General features: G+C 40.2%; 1 protein-coding gene across 1 annotated transcript in view; it reads left to right on the plus strand.

The window, feature by feature from the left end:
- Positions 1 to 20,069, plus strand: part of LOC139216820 (uncharacterized) — a 48,249-nt gene that overhangs the window by 26,713 nt on the left and 1,467 nt on the right. Inside the window, exons 2-15 of the mRNA XM_070848049.1 lie at positions 8,639 to 8,687; positions 10,416 to 10,687; positions 11,465 to 11,474; positions 15,362 to 15,667; positions 15,799 to 16,089; positions 16,181 to 16,492; positions 16,626 to 16,895; positions 17,020 to 17,310; positions 17,402 to 17,713; positions 17,847 to 18,116; positions 18,241 to 18,531; positions 18,623 to 18,934; positions 19,068 to 19,337; positions 19,534 to 19,860. Of these exons, the coding sequence (XP_070704150.1) occupies positions 8,639 to 8,687; positions 10,416 to 10,687; positions 11,465 to 11,474; positions 15,362 to 15,667; positions 15,799 to 16,089; positions 16,181 to 16,492; positions 16,626 to 16,895; positions 17,020 to 17,310; positions 17,402 to 17,713; positions 17,847 to 18,116; positions 18,241 to 18,531; positions 18,623 to 18,934; positions 19,068 to 19,337; positions 19,534 to 19,860 (3,583 nt within the window). The remainder of the gene's footprint in view (positions 1 to 8,638; positions 8,688 to 10,415; positions 10,688 to 11,464; positions 11,475 to 15,361; positions 15,668 to 15,798; positions 16,090 to 16,180; positions 16,493 to 16,625; positions 16,896 to 17,019; positions 17,311 to 17,401; positions 17,714 to 17,846; positions 18,117 to 18,240; positions 18,532 to 18,622; positions 18,935 to 19,067; positions 19,338 to 19,533; positions 19,861 to 20,069) is intronic.

The following is a 20,069-nucleotide window of genomic DNA, read 5'->3' on the forward strand; positions in this document are numbered from 1 at the left end:
TATTCAAATTGTTGACCAATTGAAAAATGTAATAATTCGTAAAACAAACAATCATCGGGGATCTTTTGTGTGTTGTGGCAGCCAGTGTGCAGGGTGATGTTTTTGTATGGGGTTATATCACAGTGTAGCATATAACAACTACCACAGTGATACACACTGTGACAAAAACCTCTTTCCACTGAGAAGGAAATGCGGTGTACGGTGCCGATACAAAAATAAGTTAGTCGGGGAGACTACTTTCTGCTGCCTGTATGTGTCCAACAAAACTCTTCTTAGAAAAAACAAACAAACAAAAACAAGATTCTAAAATGCCTGTTCTTTCATTAAAGGCTGTGTTAGGAGATCATGAGATTAAAAGTGATGCAGTTTTCATTGCAGACAAGGGATCATTTAGATATTGATAAAGTAAAAATGCTAATAATAAAACAGCAATAATTCAATTTGAAAGTTCAAAGAGCACAAAACCATATCAGGCAAAGATTTTGTACGAGTGTGTGACACTGTATACACAGGCAGTGGCCACAGTGATATATGGTAATAAAAAGTTAAAAAAAAACCCTGTCCTGAACTGAACTGAAGCACAATGTCACTTTAAGAAAAAGAGACAATCAGGTAATTTTCCAGATCATCAGACGCTGACTAAAGGTGATTTTTAATGGTATAGAGGAAGAGTAAACATCTGTAATATTCTTGGGTTTGCGTGATTTTCTATGGCATTCATGTCAGGCGACTGCGACAGTCAGTCTAGTATCTTCCAGGACTGAAGCCAAGCCTCCGTGCACTTTGAGGTATGCTTGGAATCATTGTGCTATAGGAAGACAGCGTAACATTTTCTCCTTGGATTTCCTGATACTTGATTGAATCCATCTTGCCTTCCAGACGCTGCAGGTTTCCAATGACTAGACATGCTGCTGATCCATAGACCCAAAAAGTTCCAGTTTTGTTTCATTGCTCCACAGAACAGAATCCCAAAATCTCTGTGGCACGTTTATATGGGTTTGAGCATAATGGAGCCGACTTGTCTTGTACTTTTGGGTCTATAGTGGTGTATGTTGGGCAGGGAGTTCAGGCATGGAGGCCTTCAGCGTTTACTATGCACCTAGCTGTAGAAACAGAAACCTCAGTGCCTGCTGCCACCATGTCTTACAGCATGTCTTTTGCAGTTGCTCAAGGGTTTTTGGCCACCTGCCTCCTCAGAAATCTGGTGGCAGCTGTTGATAGCTTCCTCTTTCTGCCATGTCCAGGCAGAGTTCCTTTAGCTTTGAATATTCACAAGGTAACAAGACTAAAATACTTCAGCCAAGCTCGCAGCTCTGCAAGTCTGTACTTCGTCACACTGAATGTTATCATATTATATCATAGTATAATTTTAGCCTTTAGCTTTGAACCTGCAAACTATGCTTCCAACAGTACAGTTGAAACCAGAAGTTTACATACACTGTATAAAAAGACACATAATCTTTTTTTTTCTCACTGTCTGACATTAAATCAGACTAAACGTTTCTTGTTTTAGGTCAGTTAGGATTACCAAAATTATTTCTATTTGCTAAATGCCAGAATAATGAAAGAGAGAATTTATTAGAGAATTTTTTATTACTTTCTTTAAAGTCATAAGTTTACATACATTTCCTTAGTATTTGGTAGCATTGCCTTTAAACTGTATGACTTGGGTCAAACATTTTGGGTACCCTTCCACAAGCTTCTCACAATAGTTTGCTGGAATTTTATCCCATTCCTCCTGACAGAACTGGTGTAACACAGTCAGGTTTGTAGGCCGCCTTGCTCGCACATGCCTTTCCAGCTCTGCCCACAAATTTTCTGTGGGATTGAGATCAGGGTTTTATGATGGCCACTCCAAAACATTGACTTTGTTGTCTTTAAGCCACTTTGTAACTAATTTGGCGGTATGCTTATAGTCATTGTCCGTTTGGAAGATTTGCGCCCAAGCTTTAACTTCCTGGCTGATGTCTTGAGATGTTGCTTCAATATTTCCACATAATGTTCTTTCCTCATGATGCCATCTATTTTGTGAAGTGCGCCAGTCCCTCCTGCAGCAAAACACCCTCACAACATGATGCTGCCACCCCGTACTTCACAGTTGGGATGGTGTTCTCAGGCTTCCAAGCTTCCCCCTTTTTCCTCCAAATGTAATGGTCATCATTATGGCCAAACAGTTCCATTTTAGTTTCATCAGACCACAGGATATGTCTCCAAAAATTAAGGTCTTTGTCCCTGTGTGCACTTGCAAACTGTAATCTGGCTTTTTTATGTTGCTTTTGGAGTAATGGCTTCTTCCTCGCTGAGTGGCCTTTCAGCCCTCAGGACTCGTTTCACTGTGGATAATGACACTCTTTTACCAGTTTCTGCCAGCATCTTCACAAGGTCTTTTGCTTTTGTTCTGGGGTTGATACACACATTTCGCACCAACAAACGTTCATCTCTGGGACACAGAACCCGTCTCCTTCCTGAGCAGTATGATGGCTGGACATTCCCATGGTGTTTATACTTGCGTATAATTGTTTGAACAGATGAACGTGGCACCTTCAGGCGTCTGAAAATTGTACCCAAGGATGAACCAGTGTTGTGGAAGTCGACAATTCTCTTTCTGATATCTTGGCTGATTTCTTTTGATTTTCCCATGATGTCACACAAGGACGCAGTGTGTTTGAGGTGTGCCTTAAAATACATCCACAGGTGTGCCTCCAATTAACTCAAATGTTGTCAATGAACCTATCAAAAGCTTCCAAAGCCTTCCATATCATCTGGGCTTTCCCAAATTGTTTAAACGCATAGTAATCTTAGTGTATGTAAACTTATGACTTTGAAGAAAGTAATAAAAAATTCTCTAATAAATTCTCTCTTTCATTATTCTGGCATTTAGCAAATAGTAATTTTAATACAGTGTATGTAAACTTCTGGTTTCAACTGTATCTCTAAAACATTCAGTGCCTTTGGTATCTTTTTGCATACTTTTCCTTGTTGTCCTTTTTGGACAATTCTTCTGACTTACTCATATTTCTAACATCCAACCAAACATTACAGTGAACAAACCCTTGTCCAGTCCGGGTATTTGATGTGATCTATCTCAAGCTCACCTGATGCAACTAATGAGGCCCTTGATTAGTTTCATTAAGTGTGCTGAAGACAACGGCTCATTTGCAAATGATTGCTCTTGCGAGGGATTCTATTCAGAGGGTTGAATAATTTTGAGACTGCTGTAGTCACTAAAAGTGGTATTTTGTGTTGGATTTGGAGAAAAATCTGAGCTGTTTCAGTTGTTCTTGTTTGAGTTGTTCATTGAACACAGCTGTATTAATATTAACTAACAATAATAATCTGTAATGGGGGTTGCATAATTCTGAGTACAACTGTATGTGTTGTATCATTATCATAATTGTGAAGTCTTTTTCAGTGTACTACATGACCAAATTAATAATTAAATGAAAACAATCACCAGGAGACTTTTGCACTATTGATTCTTTCACGATTAGATCTTAACTTTACTTGTGAAACTAATGTGAAAAACTGTGAAGTTACAATAACAGCTTTTGTGTGTTTGACAGCTAGTGAGCGGGGGGAAGGTTTTGTATTGATTTATATCACAGTGCAGTTGGGTAGTCACAGTGTGATAGATTGTGCCAAAAAACCTTTTCCACTAAGGAGGAAATGCTGTGTGTGCTGCGGATACAGATACAAGTTAGTCAGGGTGACTGCTGCCTGCCACCTGTATGTGTCCAACAAAACTCTTCTTAGATTGACAATAATGTGTTTTTACACAAAGAGTTGTGTTCGGATGTCAGGTGTTTAAAACTGACACAGTTTCCTTGGCACACAAGTGATGATGTAAATATTCAAGTGCGATAGAAAGAAATAAAGAAATGTAAATAACCAAACGCTGCAATAATACAATTTCAAAGGGGAAAAACAAAATAAAATGGAGAAAGAGTGGAATATTCTTTCATCATTTCATGGTTTCACTAAATATGGTTAATACTCCTGCATAGTACAAAGAGTACAAAGTAATCACCACGCACCATATCAGGGAGAGGTTTTTGTGTGTGATACTGTGTGGGGGGAACCACAGTGATATATGGCAATACAAAAACCTGTCCAGAACTGAACTGAGGCACAAAGTCACTGTGCCTCAATACATTTAATCTACTGAAAATCAAAAAGATAAAACAACCCATTTTTGTCCATTAACAACTAATTTGATGTCAGATTGATTCAAATATGTTTTAAATGTGAGTTAATGGTCAAAAAAAATTAAGCATCCAGCGAGTACTAATGTGTCTCATTAACTACTATTTTCTACTCATAACTTAAATAGTAATTTTACACAAACAAAATAGGATTATTAATAATAACTAGAATTACTGATGAGATTCTCTCAAAAGTTAAATGAAAATGTCACTACATTTTGGACTTGTGGTTATCAACGTCCTTACTGGTTAATATTTATGTAATACAGAGGAAACGATCTTCACCACAACAGGTGTTTCCTCATCCAGTTAACAAACTGGAACTTACAGCTCGTAATAGCTCCAGAAGTTGTGCTTTGGTGAACCTGCCACCAGTATATGAATGATGTGTCGATGTGTGAATGTGAATGTAGTATTAAAGTGTTCTGACTGGTCAAAAACACTAGAAAGGTGCTATACAAGTGCAGTTCAGTTATTTTCCTTAACTTAAACACATAATGGTAGTTTTGGTGCCTAAACACACCAAAGTGACAAAAGTCGCCTAAAATGTTTCCCAGAAAGCTTTATTTCTAAAGGGTAAGCGTTTCTCAGCCAGATTTATTTTGAAGGTGTAACCGGACCCTGTATAATTAGTATTGTTAACTTGACCACGGAATGACAATAACCTTGAATGATGCGCAAAATGTCCTTAAATAGTGGTGAGCTACTTATATGACATCCCATGTGATCATGGCTTTCTGAAGGCAGAGTATGATATGTCTTTACTTAACTGTACCATACATTGATACTGTGAGCAATGTCGCAGACTGGTTTCTCTGTTCTGATATTTTGAGTGAAGCGAAAGGCTCAAAGGACAGTTAAATCAACAGTCTTTACTGCCTTGATAAGTTAGCAACTATATTGCAGAGGTAGCTGTATTACTGATTCATTTTAGCTGTTTAACTATGAAACTGTCAGAGTTTTGTGGTCTGGGTTTTTTAAGAGAGGTGAAATGTTAATGTGCGTTTCCTTCCACTACTGTTGTGCAAATATTAGGAGTTGCTATTCAAGATAAGCAGTTGGTGGTGCCAATTCTGCAGTCATTAAACCCCTACAGAAGAAGAGGGCATAATGAAATCATGTAATTAACCACAATTTTAAACCTCAAGCAACCAAAGCACAGAGAGCCAAAAGGAAAACTCAACAATGAGAAAGATTGACTAATAAATATGACAACTATATGCTCTTGGAAGAATTTTGGCGACAGCCCTGTTAAAAGCCACCCAGAGACCTGGTAATGGAAAACGAAATGGAAACTCAGATGGCTATGCCAACACCGCCACCGCCATGTCATCCTCTATAAATCTGGGAATGTATGTGCACAAAATCATTTTGGGAAGTTGTTGTCCGGAGGCATTTCACACGCCAACTTGGGATGAAGCATTTCAGAATGTCAAGAGATGTTTCACCAGCTTTGCGCCATGATAGCACCATTCATCACAAGTCATCCACCATTTGCCCCAACTGCCAAGCACATTGCCATTGCATTATACAAGCTTGCCATTTGTGCTGAATACAGAGTAGTTGCTGTAATGTCTGGTGTAAGTAAAGCGATAGTACATGGTTGTATTTAGTCAAATTTGTGATGCCATAACATCACAATACACTGGTACAATACAATATGGTGCACTGGATGGTATGTACATCCCAAAACCTCCTCTAACAGCTGGGTACAGGGACTGTGTCGTTCGAAAGGGATGCTCATTTATTGTGCTCCCGACGTTTGTGGACAACCAGTTGCTCATCCACGATGGACGGATCCACTGGACTGAAACAATAATTCAAAGACCAAAATTCACACAAAGAAATACACTCATTGATAGTTATTTAGCTGCACTTAACAAAAACATCTACTTTTTGTTAAGGCATTAGTATTTGTTTGATTCCAATTTTCTAAATTTCCTTTTAACTTTTAAATTTGTCAATTTAACGTTTTTAATCTGGCATCAATGCAATTCATATTTACTCCATCCATCCATCCATCCATTTTCAACCGCTTATCCGGGGTCGGGCAGCAGTTTTAGCAGAGATGCCCAAACTTCCCGGGCCCCAGACACCTCCTCCAGCTCATCCGGTGGGACCCCGAGGCGTTCCCAAGCCAGCCGAGAGACGTAGTCTCTCCAGCGTGTCCTGGGTCTTCCCCGGGGTCTCCTTCCGGTGGGACATGCCCGGAAAACCTCCCCAGGGAGGCGTCCAGGAGGCATCCGAAACAGATGCCCGAGCCACCTCCGCTGGCTCCTCTCGATTTGGAGGAGCAGCGGCTCTACTCTGAGCCCCTCCCGGATGGTCGAAGTCCTCACCCTATCTCTACGGGTGAGTCCGGCCGCCCTGCGGAGGAAACTCATTTCGGCCGCTTGTATCCGAGATCTCGTTCTTTCGGTCATGACCCCTCTTCACCACGACGGACCGATACAGCAACCGCATTACTGCAGACGCTGCCCCGATCCGCCTGTCGATCTCACGCTCCATCCTTCCCCCACTCGTGAACAAGACCCCGAGATACTTGAACTCCTCCACTTGAGGCAAGGACTCTCCACCGACCCGGAGATGGCAAACCACCTTTTTCCGGTCGAGAACCATGGCCTCGGACTTGGAGGTGCTGATTCTCATCCCAGCCGTTTCGCACTCGGCTGCAAACCACCCTAGTGCACACTGCAGGTCTCGGCCCGACGAAGCCAACATGACAACATCATCCGCAAAAAGCAGAGATGCTATCATGTGGTCCCCAAACCGGACCCCCTCCAGCCCCTGGCTGCGCCTAGAAATTCTGTCCATAAAAATAATGAACAGAACCGGTGACAAAGGGCAGCCCTGCCGGAGTCCAACATGCACCGGGAACAGGTCTGACATACTGCCGGCAATGCGAACCAGACTCCTACTCCGGTCGTACAGGGACCGGACAGCCCTTAGCAAAGGGCCCCGGACCCCATACTACCGAAGCACCCCCACAAGATGCCACGAGGGACACGGTCGAATGCCTTCTCCAAGTTCACAAAGCACATGTGGACAGGTTGGGCAAACTCCCATGAACCCTCGAGCACCCGATGGAGAGTGTGGAGCTGGTCCAGTGTTCCGCGACCGGGACGGAACCCGCATTGTTCCTCCTGAATCCGAGGTTCGACTATCAGCCGTATCCTCCTCTCCAGTACCCTGGAATAAACTTTCCCGGGGAGGCTGAGGAGTGTGATCCCCCTATAGTTGGAACACATCCTCCGGTCCCCCTTCTTAAAAAGAGGGACCACCACCCCGGTCTGCCATTCCAGAGGCACTGTCCCCGACCGCCAGGCGATGTTAAAGAGACGTGTCAACCAAGACAGTCCCTGTACATCCAGAGACTTGAGGTATTCAGGGCGGATCTCGTCCACCCCTGGTGCCTTGCCACCGAGGAGCTTTCTGACCACCTCAGCGACTTCAGCTTGGGTGATGAACGAGTCCACATCTGAATCCCCAGCCTCTGCCTCCTCAATGGAAGACCTGGCGATTTAATGGTTTAAAATGGCTAGCCAAATGTTTCTGTTGTGTTTTCTAATTTTCCCTTCCCGGGAGCCAGACAAAAATTTACTGCCAATGCAGTATAAAAAGACCTGGTATGAATTTTCATAGTATTACTGCAGTACTGTACATTAAAATTGGACAATAATGTTAAGAAAAAAAGCAGGCTGTAAGTCTCAGAGACAAGAACCACTGGCTGCCTGGAGGGTAGAAAATCAATCTTCAAATGTGAAATGTTCACCACTAAAATATAGACATATACCAAATATATGCAAGACTTGCAGACTAGTTGATGGACTACAGCATTGGGTATCTCCAGCATGGGCAGTATGCCAGATCAAAGTGGCTATGACAGATTGGCTGAATCTATTACAGGTTGTGTGAACTCCCTGCTGCAGGAACTGCTGCTGACAAGAGGGTCTGATTAAGAGGAAGTGCTCACTAACCGTTGGCAAACACACATATTTTTATGTAACCAGGAAACGAATCCCAAGGAAGTGGTTAAGAAATAGTAGAGTGGGAATTGCTTTGTCATTGAAACATTTGCTTTTCTTAGTCTAAACAACACTTTTGGTATTTGTATTAGAAGCAGACTGTAATATATCACTGTGGCTATGGCTACTTTGACTACTGGGGGAAAGGGACACAAGTCACAGTAACTTCTGGTGAGTAATAATTGAATGTATTTTCAGTGAAGATGATTCAATATTTTTCTGGTTCATTATTAAGTGTATGTTGGTTTATTCTGCATTTAAACTAGGATGTAAACGACAGCAAACACAAACAATCTGGGTAAATGTTATACTGTATAGAGTAGTTCACTGAGTAAACACAACAGTTTATTAGATGATACAGGCTGTAAAACATTTTTGTACTGAAGTGCCATTGAAACCTGTCACTGTGAGAACTACTTTGACTACTGGGGAAAAGGAACAATGGTGACCGTCACATCAGGTAAAAGACGCTTTTTTAGTCTTCGTGTTGAAAATGTGATCATTACGGTGTTTAATATGGCATATTTAGACCTCAGTGGGAACAACGGCATCTTTAAGGTGCTTGTTTTTGTATGTTGGATGTGTTGACATATGACACTGTGACGATGCTTTTGACTACTGGGGAAAAGGCACAATGGTTACAGTAACATCAGGTAAGCAAATCTTACTTTCTTTCTCTAATCTATACATTTTGATTCAAAAACTGTTGTATTTTGTAAGGAATCCAGTCATGACGCCAGATTAGTTAACCAGTTAATTTATTTCTGGGATACTCTTTACTAAATTTGTTACAATCGGCACACTCAATCTAAAAGTTGGTGATGACAATTATGTTAAGTTTCATCTTCTGAATCCTTATTTGTAAAAGCCAAGATAAAAGGCACAGATATGTGGGATCAGGTTTTTGTATGCAGAGGTTAATAATTTGTTGAACTGTGCTACTACGCTTTTGACTATTGGGGAAAAGGCACCATGGTCACCGTCACTTCAGGTATGTAATTTTAATATTTTTGATTAGAGAATTAAATTCGTAATCACATTACAAACATTTCGTGTGGTCACAACTAGTGACCAGCAATAAAACAGACATCAGTACAGAGGTTAGAATCCTGGCAAACTATTTGTGCAAAGTGTCTCTTGGTTGTTAGTTCAGCTTGAAAGTCGATCAACAGGTACATATTTTAATTTGATTTAAACTGCTGCCAAAACCAAGTTATATGTCATAAAGTACAGGGATAAAACGGATGAGTTCTGAGTAATGAGTTTTTGTGAGAAGTGTGAAGTGACTCTGTTAACTGTGATAACTGGGCTTTTGACTACTGGGGAAAAGGCACCATGGTAACGGTGTCATCAGGTAAGATTTTTACCATTTCAAATGTACCATGAGTAGTTTCAGGCTGTAAAATATCATGTTAAAAGTTATACTGTAACTTCTCAGGATGTCAAATGCTACAAAAAACTAAAATGTTTTAATACAATAGGTACTGTAAATAGTCAGTGATGTTCTCCGGTGGACACTGGTGGACATTTATGGCTAGCGTATTGTGCCTCATTTAAGAGGAATTTATAACAGTGGGATTAATTAAATGTTAAGATCAACTTTTCACGCGCAGCATTAGTAGATGTGCTGGAGCCTTTTCATACGAACAGCTAAGTAGATTCAGCACTGTGCTACGACGGTGCTTTTGACTACTGGGGAAAGGGTACGATGGTAACTGTTTCATCAGGTAAGAATACTCTAATCTCATACATAATTGCTAAAATTTGAGTTAAAGTAATAACATTTTGGTAAAAACACTGCTATCAAATAGGTTAATGGATTTTTACTTACCTTAATTCCCTCAATTTAAAAAATGATTAAGAATTATTTCCAAGGCTTTGCATGTACAGTAATTTACCCATTTATATATATAGAACACAAAAGACACAAATAATATGATTACCGGAGTTTAACATTAGTGCAGCAAAGCATATCTAAATAAATGAGACGAGGAAACAAATATCAGAGAACATTTAAAATTTTCAGTCAACGTTTTAAAAGGTAATATCAGCACTTCAGTGCTGTGTTTTGTTACACGATCAAGCACAAGGTCCTTCTTTTTGTTTTAACCACTGCTCGGTGAAAAATGTCAATTATGTTGAATTCTATTTTGGGATTTTAATTTTAAGTTTGTTTTGCCTTTTGCAGCAACTTCAAGTGGACCAACTGTGTTTCCTCTGATGCAATGTGGTTCTGGGACTGGAAACACAGTCACTCTTGGCTGCATTGCGACCGGCTACTCACCCTCCTCACTGACCTACACGTGGACCAAAAATGGGGCTGCCTTGACAGACTTCATTCAGTACCCTTCAGTACAGAAAGGCAACACTTACATGGGACTCAGTCAGGTCCGAGTGCCGCAGGACGCAACAGGGATTTTCAAATGTGCTGTGACACATGCAGCGGGAAATGCACAGGCAGTTATCCAGAGAACTACTGGTAAGTCATATATATGTAAGTAATATATACATTTTTGGTAGTTGGTAAAATTGTTAATATATATTAATATGTGCAACATCTTTATTTCATTACTTATTTTCATTATGAATTATGCATGCACTTTGGTAATATCTGAGAAATAATGATATACTTAATTGGCTAGTACCTTGAGCTATACTGTTACTCGAAGAAAAATGTACATTTTTCCGTGCAGTAAGGAAAGTACTAAGAGGCTACTTCAAGTCGCTACAGATAATGATGAAGACAAAACTTTATTCCATCATTTGGTGCCCTCACAAAAACTTGTCATAATACTTAAACAATAATTATACTATATAGCACAATTCATGCAATATATGCAGCTCAAACTGATTTAAGCACAAAATAAAAAAAAAAGTTATAAGTAGTGTTATTCATATGAACTGAATGGAAAACAGAGTGATAATTGGTTTGACTGTCTAACATTTTAAAGGAACAACATGGAGAGCAGAAAAAATTGTAACAAATTGACTAATAACATATTCTATTCTATCAATATTTTTAATTTTATAATTATTAGGCTCAGCTAATAAAAACCAAACAGTCAGGTGGAATGAGAAGGCTGAGGCTTTTTTGCGTGTTTATTCAGCTGCTGATTCAGTCCATTTTAGTTTTTACTAATGTACTGTATGTCCTCTGCACCTTTCTAAAAACAGATTACTGCAATGTGTTCTGCTTCTTTCCATCTATCTGCATAATTTCAGTTATGCAGATAGAAGGAAATTGTGTGTCAATCATTAACATTGACATTAAAATCTGCGTTCGCTTGCCCAAGCAGTCAATATATATGCAGAAGTGAACATTAAGGCTCAACTGTTCAATAATCTAAAAAGAGAGTTAATTTGTGAAGTGTAATCACTATAGTATGTGAGTGTGCAATTTGCATAATACACAGTAAGTCATTCAATTATACTGTAAATCATTTGTGAATCTAGATTACATGATTACATTAGATTACTCTGCTTCTGCATATATATATATATATATCATTCCCTGCTTCCGCATATATATATTTGTGTATGCTTGTTTGTTTTTCAGGTCCCCTGCCAACTCTTAGTGTGTTGTCCTCCGGTGGTGATGGAATGGAGGCTTCCTTCTCCTGTCATGCAAAAGATTTTTCACCAAAAGATCATGAGATCACATGGTTAAAGGATGGCAAGGAAATCTCCAAAAAAATATATGAGTTCAAAACAACTCCTGAGGGAAGAGTGACAGAGAATGGAACAATGTACAGTGCATCCAGTTTTCTAACGGTGGAGTCCACTGAGTGGACTTTAGGCACGACATTCACATGTCTGTTTAAGGGGAAGGACAAAAACGGTGATGCATTTAAAAATGCATCTGTGACTTACAAAGAACCAAACTCATCCCGTAAGTAAATTAGTACTTTTCCTTGAAAAATTGAATCTACATTTAATTTCAGTGTTTATGGTTTTGCAGGCAACTCTGTTCAATAATTGTTGATTAACATCTCACTCAGCATGTAACCAAGCTGTGGACATAAAGATCACAGGCCCTGAAATGGAGGACATATTTCTAAACCACAAAGGAACTTTAGTATGTCAAGTCAAGGCAGACAGGCCATCTATCGAGAAGATTGTCTGGGAGGACAAGGATGGAAACGAAATGGCTAGTTCCTCAGTGAGCCCTCCGCCAGGAAGTAAAGGCCCATTCACCGTCCTACTTGATATCACATATGACGAATGGAGCAACGGGATAAATCGCTACTGTATTGTTGAACATTCAGAAGTAATGGACCGCATCAGTGAACCCTATAAAAGGGTTATTGGTAAGAAAACTATTCTAAGTCTATTATTCTCAGCACATGTTTAACTCTTGTCATGCCATAAACCATGTTATGAGTATTCTTTCTAAGTGTATTGTGTGGCAGAGTATTCCTACAGGACTGTATGTGGGAGGCCTAATTGTGCTCTCATGCTTACAGGAGGAGAGCCTCAGCGTCCTTCAGTGTTTATGTTTCCCCCAGTAGAACATACCAAAAAAGAAATGGTGACCCTGACTTGCTATGTGAAAGATTTCTTCCCTCAAGACATTTTGGTGTCTTGGCTTGTTGATGATGAGGAAGCAGACTCAAAATACCAGTTCCACACCACAAACCCCGTAGAAAACGGTGGATCCTATTCTGCGTATGGCCAGTTATCACTGAGCCTTGAGCAGTGGAAAAAGAATGACGTGGTGTATAGCTGCTCAGTTCACCACGAGTCTGTGTCTAACAAAACTAAAGCTATTGTCAGGTCCATCGGGTACAGAACATCTGAACAAACCAACCTGGTCAATCTCAACATGAACATCCCTGAAACGTGCAAGGCCCAGTAGATCTCATTTTGTGTTGTTGTGTCTTCTGTTGTTTGTCATTTCATGTTTGTTGCCTGTGATATGACATTGTGTTTGTCTTTTTAATGCACATTCAAAATCAAAATAAAAAAAGCAATTTGCAATTCTGTTGATGTATGTCGCATGCAGTTTATGTCTCTATTTAACCAGTATTATGAGCTACATGTTTATTGAAAATATACGGGCACAGTGCTATCTATGCTAATGCAATACAAATTAGATCTAAATATCATCCTGTTTAGGTTTTACCGCACAGCAACAATGATTTGACAGTGACTTTCAACATCATCTTGCATTCACTAGAATAATGCCACCACCATCCCACTAACTTTAGCTTCATCATATTTATAGGGGGTGCATTAACACTGTTTGTGTGCCTTGTCTTTGTGTACGTGTGTTTTCTCTACTGGGTCTTGCACCCCAAACACAAGACAGATGATGGTTAAGGTCTAAGTCCAGCTCTCTGATCTCTCAGTCAAATGTTGAATATCTGATTCACAAGCAAAGTCGTGCAGACCACAACCAAGAACAGTGTCTTTCTAAAGCAATTCAGGATCACTGTACCACTGTAGGACTACTTTAATCAACATTATCAACATCCAAAACTATTGGGCCTTATGGTACATTCGTAACAATATAACAAAGTAACAAGACGTATGTTAATATATCTATTTCACAATGTGACCGACCTGTGACATTCGAACTCTACTCTGACCTGTAAGGTTATAAAATATTACCCTGCTATGGAAAATGAATAGAATTTGTTCATTAATACAGTTTGGTCACTCTCTCATGATCTATTGTTCAAAAGGTGGATGTGGATTAGCCAAGTACTAACTGAATAATTACTGTACTCCACATCCAGAGTACGTGGCAAAACCTGATTTCCAACAGTACAGTATCATGGACGCAGAAGAGGATAACATGGGAAACACAGCTCTCACCTTCATCCTTCTCTTCCTCATTACTCTGCTGTTCACTATTGGAACCACTGCTTTCAAGGTAATGCCGAATTTATATGTAGTGCACAGATATGGATTTAACTCAACCAGAAAAAATACCTAGAAAATAGTTTGTTTTAAAGTGACGCTGATGGGTTGGCAGAAAACTTTTAGCATAAGGAGTGGAATGACAACAGGTTTATAGCCATGAAAGAGAGAGAGATCAGCATTCAGGACTCATATGTGTTTATTATATTTTATGATGCAGGAATGTTGTAATTTGCATGTGCATATATTATAAATTATACATCATAAATCCTATATAATCAATGTACAATATGATCACACATGTAAATGATGACAAAGAGCAGGAATTTGGTCATTCTGGTGCAATGTTACTAATCCATATTTTCTATGTTTTTTCTGTCTTTCAGGTCAAATGAAACAATGCAAACAGTCTGTAAAATATTTTTCACACATAGTGTGATCTTTCTTATAAACTAATAGTATCATGTAAGTAATTGTCCTTTTTTTCATTTTAATTACAAGAACTGTCTTTCTGAAAATGTTTAAATGAACATAATCATTGATGTTGATCCTCCAACTTTTTTTCTCTTCCATTATTTTGAAATTGTTCTTACATTCTATAGTTTCACCAAATAAATGTTTATAATACTCATTATCATGTACTGTAATATATTGCTATGGTCTTCACCTCCCCAGCACCTGGGACCAACAGCCCATGTTCAACTCAATATGTAAATTTGGAGATTTCACAGTTGGTTGGTTCTCGTGTCTATTATTAATATGTTGGAGAACAAAAACCTTTAGTAGTCATGAGAAACAGAAAACCTATGTGATAACATATGTAAACTGATATGAGATATTTAAATGTGCACCCTGTTTCTCTTACTGGCATAACCCCACCTCACACCTGGTGTCTGTGATGCACCGTTGCTCTTAGCATCGTTTCACTTCTGTATTTTGGTGCTTTTTTGGGCCATTGGTGTTACTCAATGCTTCCGCTTGCTGCTAGCAGCCCTGTCCTGCTCTGCCCTGTCATGCTGCTCCATGTGTGTAACAAACTTGCAGCCCTGTCTCCACCTGACTCCAACCAGACACTGTAAACGTACAACTCTGCCATCTAGCCTCTATACAAAGACATTACACTTATAATTGAGACAACACAGTTGGTTACTTGACCATAATCTGAAGGTATGTACTGTATATACTGAAAAGATGAAACCAGCTCATATTTTAGATCACATCCAACATTTAGATTGAGGCAAGTACAAACAATAATATTCTTCTCTATCTCAGGTGAGCGGATTGTCTCTCCAAACATCACATTACACCATGTCTGGGAAGGAGAATCCAGGCCACTAAGACTCATCTGCACCCTAAGTGGCTTCTTTCCAGACAAACTTAGTGTGAAGTGGAAACGGAACAACCAGTCTCTAAGCATAACCCAAATCCAAAGGAAGTTGCGGAGTGTGGAAGGAGAAACCTTCAGTTTAAGCAGTGAGATTGAGCTAAATAAGAACGAGTGGGCAGACGGCTCAAGTTTTACGTGCGTGTCCACTCACAACAACAGTGAACTTACAAAAACAAAAAGTGTTTGTGAAAGTAAGTACGTACGGCTAGCCTCACAGCACAGTGTGAATTGATATGTTGTGAATATTTTAGGATTTTAAAAAAAAGCATGCCATTGTTTTAAATAAAGTAATACTGATGGCCAAATGTGTCTTTTTCTGCAGTCTATGCAAGAGGCCCTCCTTCCATTCATGTGGAGGTTCCCAGCTTTAAGACAGTAATGATGGCAAGGTCTACGGTGAAAGCTACATGTTCAATCAGCACGGTTTTTGATGCCCAGGTGACCTGGACGATGGATAAAGTCACAGAAGATGGAACAATGACTCGGAACGAAACTTATATAAACAGTGAAGTGACAGTTTCCTTAAACAGATGGAAAAAAATCAAGCTTATAACATGTAAAGCTGTTCATAAGTGCTTCTCAATGCCCGCTGAGAGAACCGTGAATGTCGCAGGTAAGACCACTGTACAACATGGAAATCAAATATACTGTCAGAGAGAAAGATGAGAGAGACATTTGCTTGTTTTTCTGTCTGTATCATGCAGGACCTGCAGTTACAGCTCCGTTGGTTGAGATCAGGAGATCTCTCTCAGGTTTGCTGAAGGGGGACGCTGCTGCGCTGGAGTGTTACGTCACACAACTCTCCTCCAGCGATCTCTATGTCACCTTTCAGGCAGACGGGACAGACATCTCTGGAAAACTGTTTGTGGATCTTCCTGAAACCCCAGGCCCCCATTCAATCAGTAGACACTTCTCTGTCCCCAATGATAAGTGGAGCAGAGACAAAACTTTCACCTGCAAAGTGAATCAAGGCTTCACTGGCAAATTCAAGTCAAACTCCACTGGCAATATTTTTGGTAAGAGTTGTTCCTGTTTTCTCTTTAGCAGCTGCTGATTTATTACTGTCAGTACATGGACATTTATATTAATTAATAATGTGACTGATTACATGATTCATTCCTTTATTTTATTGGTTGACATCATATTTAGCGGACCCATCAGTGGAGCTCCTTCTGGTCCCCAGTGAAGAGTCAGCACCAAAGCAACTCTTGTGCTCTGGATGGGGCTTCAACCCTCAAATTAAATGGTCTGAGCAAACACCTCCATCAACTAATGACATCAGCATCAGTGCAGATGGACGTGTGGCAGTAACCAGTACACTTCAGATCCCTCAGGAAAAATGGAAAGCAGGGGAGACTTTCACTTGTCAACTGTTGGACAGGTCTATGAGTAAAACAAAAGACATCAGCCTCTGCTCAGGTAAAATGAGGCCATAATCCATAATTATCGTAATGCATTGTTGCTGTTCTAAATCATCCCTAAAGTATCTGACACATGCTTTAAATAAAGTAATACTAATGGTCAAACATGTCTTTTTCTGCAGTCTATGCAAGAGCCCCTCCTTCCATTCATGTGGAGGTTCCCAGCTTTAAAACAGTAATGATGGCAACGTCTGCGGTGAAAGCTACATGTTCAATCAGCACGGTTTTTGATGCCAAGGTGATCTGGGAGATGGATAAAGTCACAGCAGATGGAACAGTGACTCGGAACGAAACTCATATAATCAGTGAAGTGACAGTTTCCTCAAGCAAATGGGAAAAAATCAAGCTTATAACATGTAAAGCTGTTCATAAGTGCTTCTCAATGCCCGCTGAGAGAACCGTGAATGTCGCAGGTAAGACCACTGTACAACATGGAAATCAAATATACTGTCAGAGAGAAAGATGAGAGAGACATTTGCTTGTTTTTCTGTCTGTATCATGCAGGACCTGCAGTTACAGCTCCGTTGGTTGAGATCAGGAGATCTCTCTCAGGTTTGCTGAAGGGGGACGCTGCTGCGCTGGAGTGTTACGTCACACAACTCTCCTCCAGCGATCTCTATGTCACCTTTCAGGCAGACGGGACAGACATCTCTGGAAAACTGTTTGTGGATCTTCCTGAAACCCCAGGCCCCCATTCAATCAGTAGACACTTCTCTGTCCCCAATGATAAGTGGAGCAGAGACAAAACTTTCACCTGCAAAGTGAATCAAGGCTTCACTGGCAAATTCAAGTCAAACTCCACTGGCAATATTTTTGGTAAGAGTTGTTCCTGTTTTCTCTTTAGCAGCTGCTGATTTATTACTGTCAGTACATGGACATTTATATTAATTAATAATGTGACTGATTACATGATTCATTCCTTTATTTTATTGGTTGACATCATATTTAGCGGACCCATCAGTGGAGCTCCTTCTGGTCCCCAGTGAAGAGTCAGCACCAAAGCAACTCTTGTGCTCTGGATGGGGCTTCAACCCTCAAATTAAATGGTCTGAGCAAACACCTCCATCAACTAATGACATCAGCATCAGTGCAGATGGACGTGTGGCAGTAACCAGTACACTTCAGATCCCTCAGGAAAAATGGAAAGCAGGGGAGACTTTCACTTGTCAACTGTTGGACAGGTCTATGAGTAAAACAAAAGACATCAGCCTCTGCTCAGGTAAAATGAGGCCATAATCCATAATTATCGTAATGCATTGTTGCTGTTCTAAATCATCCCTAAAGTATCTGACACATGCTTTAAATAAAGTAATACTAATGGTCAAACATGTCTTTTTCTGCAGTCTATGCAAGAGCCCCTCCTTCCATTCATGTGGAGGTTCCCAGCTTTAAAACAGTAATGATGGCAACGTCTGCGGTGAAAGCTACATGTTCAATCAGCACGGTTTTTGATGCCAAGGTGATCTGGGAGATGGATAAAGTCACAGCAGATGGAACAGTGACTCGGAACGAAACTCATATAATCAGTGAAGTGACCGTTTCCTCAAGCAAATGGGAAAAAATCAAGCTTATAACATGTAAAGCTGTTCATAAGTGCTTCTCAATGCCCGCTGAGAGAACCGTGAATGTCGCAGGTAAGACCACTGTACAACATGGAAATCAAGTATACTGTCAGAGAGAAAGATGAGAGAGACATTTGCTTGTTTTTCTGTCTGTATCATGCAGGACCTGCAGTTACAGCTCCGTTGGTTGAGATCAGGAGATCTCTCTCAGGTTTGCTGAAGGGGGACGCTGCTGCGCTGGAGTGTTACGTCACACAACTCTCCTCCAGCGATCTCTATGTCACCTTTCAGGCAGACGGGACAGACATCTCTGGAAAACTGTTTGTGGATCTTCCTGAAACCCCAGGCCCCCATTCAATCAGTAGACACTTCTCTGTCCCCAATGATAAGTGGAGCAGAGACAAAACTTTCACCTGCGAAGTGAATCAAGGCTTCACTGGCAAATTCAAGTCAAACTCCACTGGCAATATTTTTGGTAAGAGTTGTTACTGTTTTCTCTTTAGCAGCTGCTGATTTATTACTGTCAGTACATGGACATTTATATTAATTAATAATGTGACTGATTACATGATTCATTCCTTTATTTTATTGGTTGACATCATATTTAGCGGACCCATCAGTGGAGCTCCTTCTGGTCCCCAGTGAAGAGTCAGCACCAAAGCAACTCTTGTGCTCTGGATGGGGCTTCAACCCTCAAATTAAATGGTCTGAGCAAACACCTCCATCAATTAATGACATCAGCATCAGTGCAGATGGACGTGTGGCAGTAACCAGTACACTTCAGATCTCTCAGGAAAAATGGAAAGCAGGGGAGACTTTCACTTGTCAACTGTTGGACAGGTCTATGAGTAAAACAAAAGACATCAGCCTCTGCTCAGGTAAAATGAGGCCATAATCCATAATTATCGTAATGCATTGTTGCTGTTCTAAATCATCCCTAAAGTATCTGATACATTTTCTCAAACCACGGGGTGTAACATAATCGTGGATTTGGAGAATGGTGACAACACTACACATAATTATAACTTGATAAGTGCATTTCCTGACCCTTTAATGTCATGTTCTTTTTTTCAGTAACTCCAGCATCATCTCAGGTAGCTGCCGTGTATGTTCAGCGACAGCCGCTCCAGGAGCTTCCAAACAAGGAACATGTGACAATCACCTGTCTTCTTGCTGGCCCTTCTCTTACTGATTTCTCCATCAACTGGAAAGTAGATGGGAACAAATATTCTCAGAAAGTCCACACGGAGCCACCAGTGAATCACAGAAATGGCACATACACTATGCGGAGCTTCCTCAATGTGTCAGCAGAGGATTGGCATGCATATAAGCCTGTGTCCTGTGAGGGGAAGCACCGATGTTCTAACCAGGGCTTCGAGGACCATATAAGCAAAAGCAGAGGTAGTGTTATAGATAAAAAGGATGGATTTGAATCAAATTTGATTCTGCAGAGTGTTATATAGTTTCAATACTGAAACTTGCCATTGACAATATAATATATATATAAATGTGTGTATATATATTATATCTCCAGATGTTTGTGCTGCTTGTGTGAAAATGATGAGATTGAAGTAGCCAAACTATAAACCTTTATTTACTTTTGTCTTCAT

The sequence above is a fragment of the Pempheris klunzingeri genome, chromosome 17 (genome assembly GCF_042242105.1).
Source record: "Pempheris klunzingeri isolate RE-2024b chromosome 17, fPemKlu1.hap1, whole genome shotgun sequence".
Classification (NCBI taxonomy): Eukaryota; Metazoa; Chordata; class Actinopteri; order Acropomatiformes; family Pempheridae; genus Pempheris; species Pempheris klunzingeri.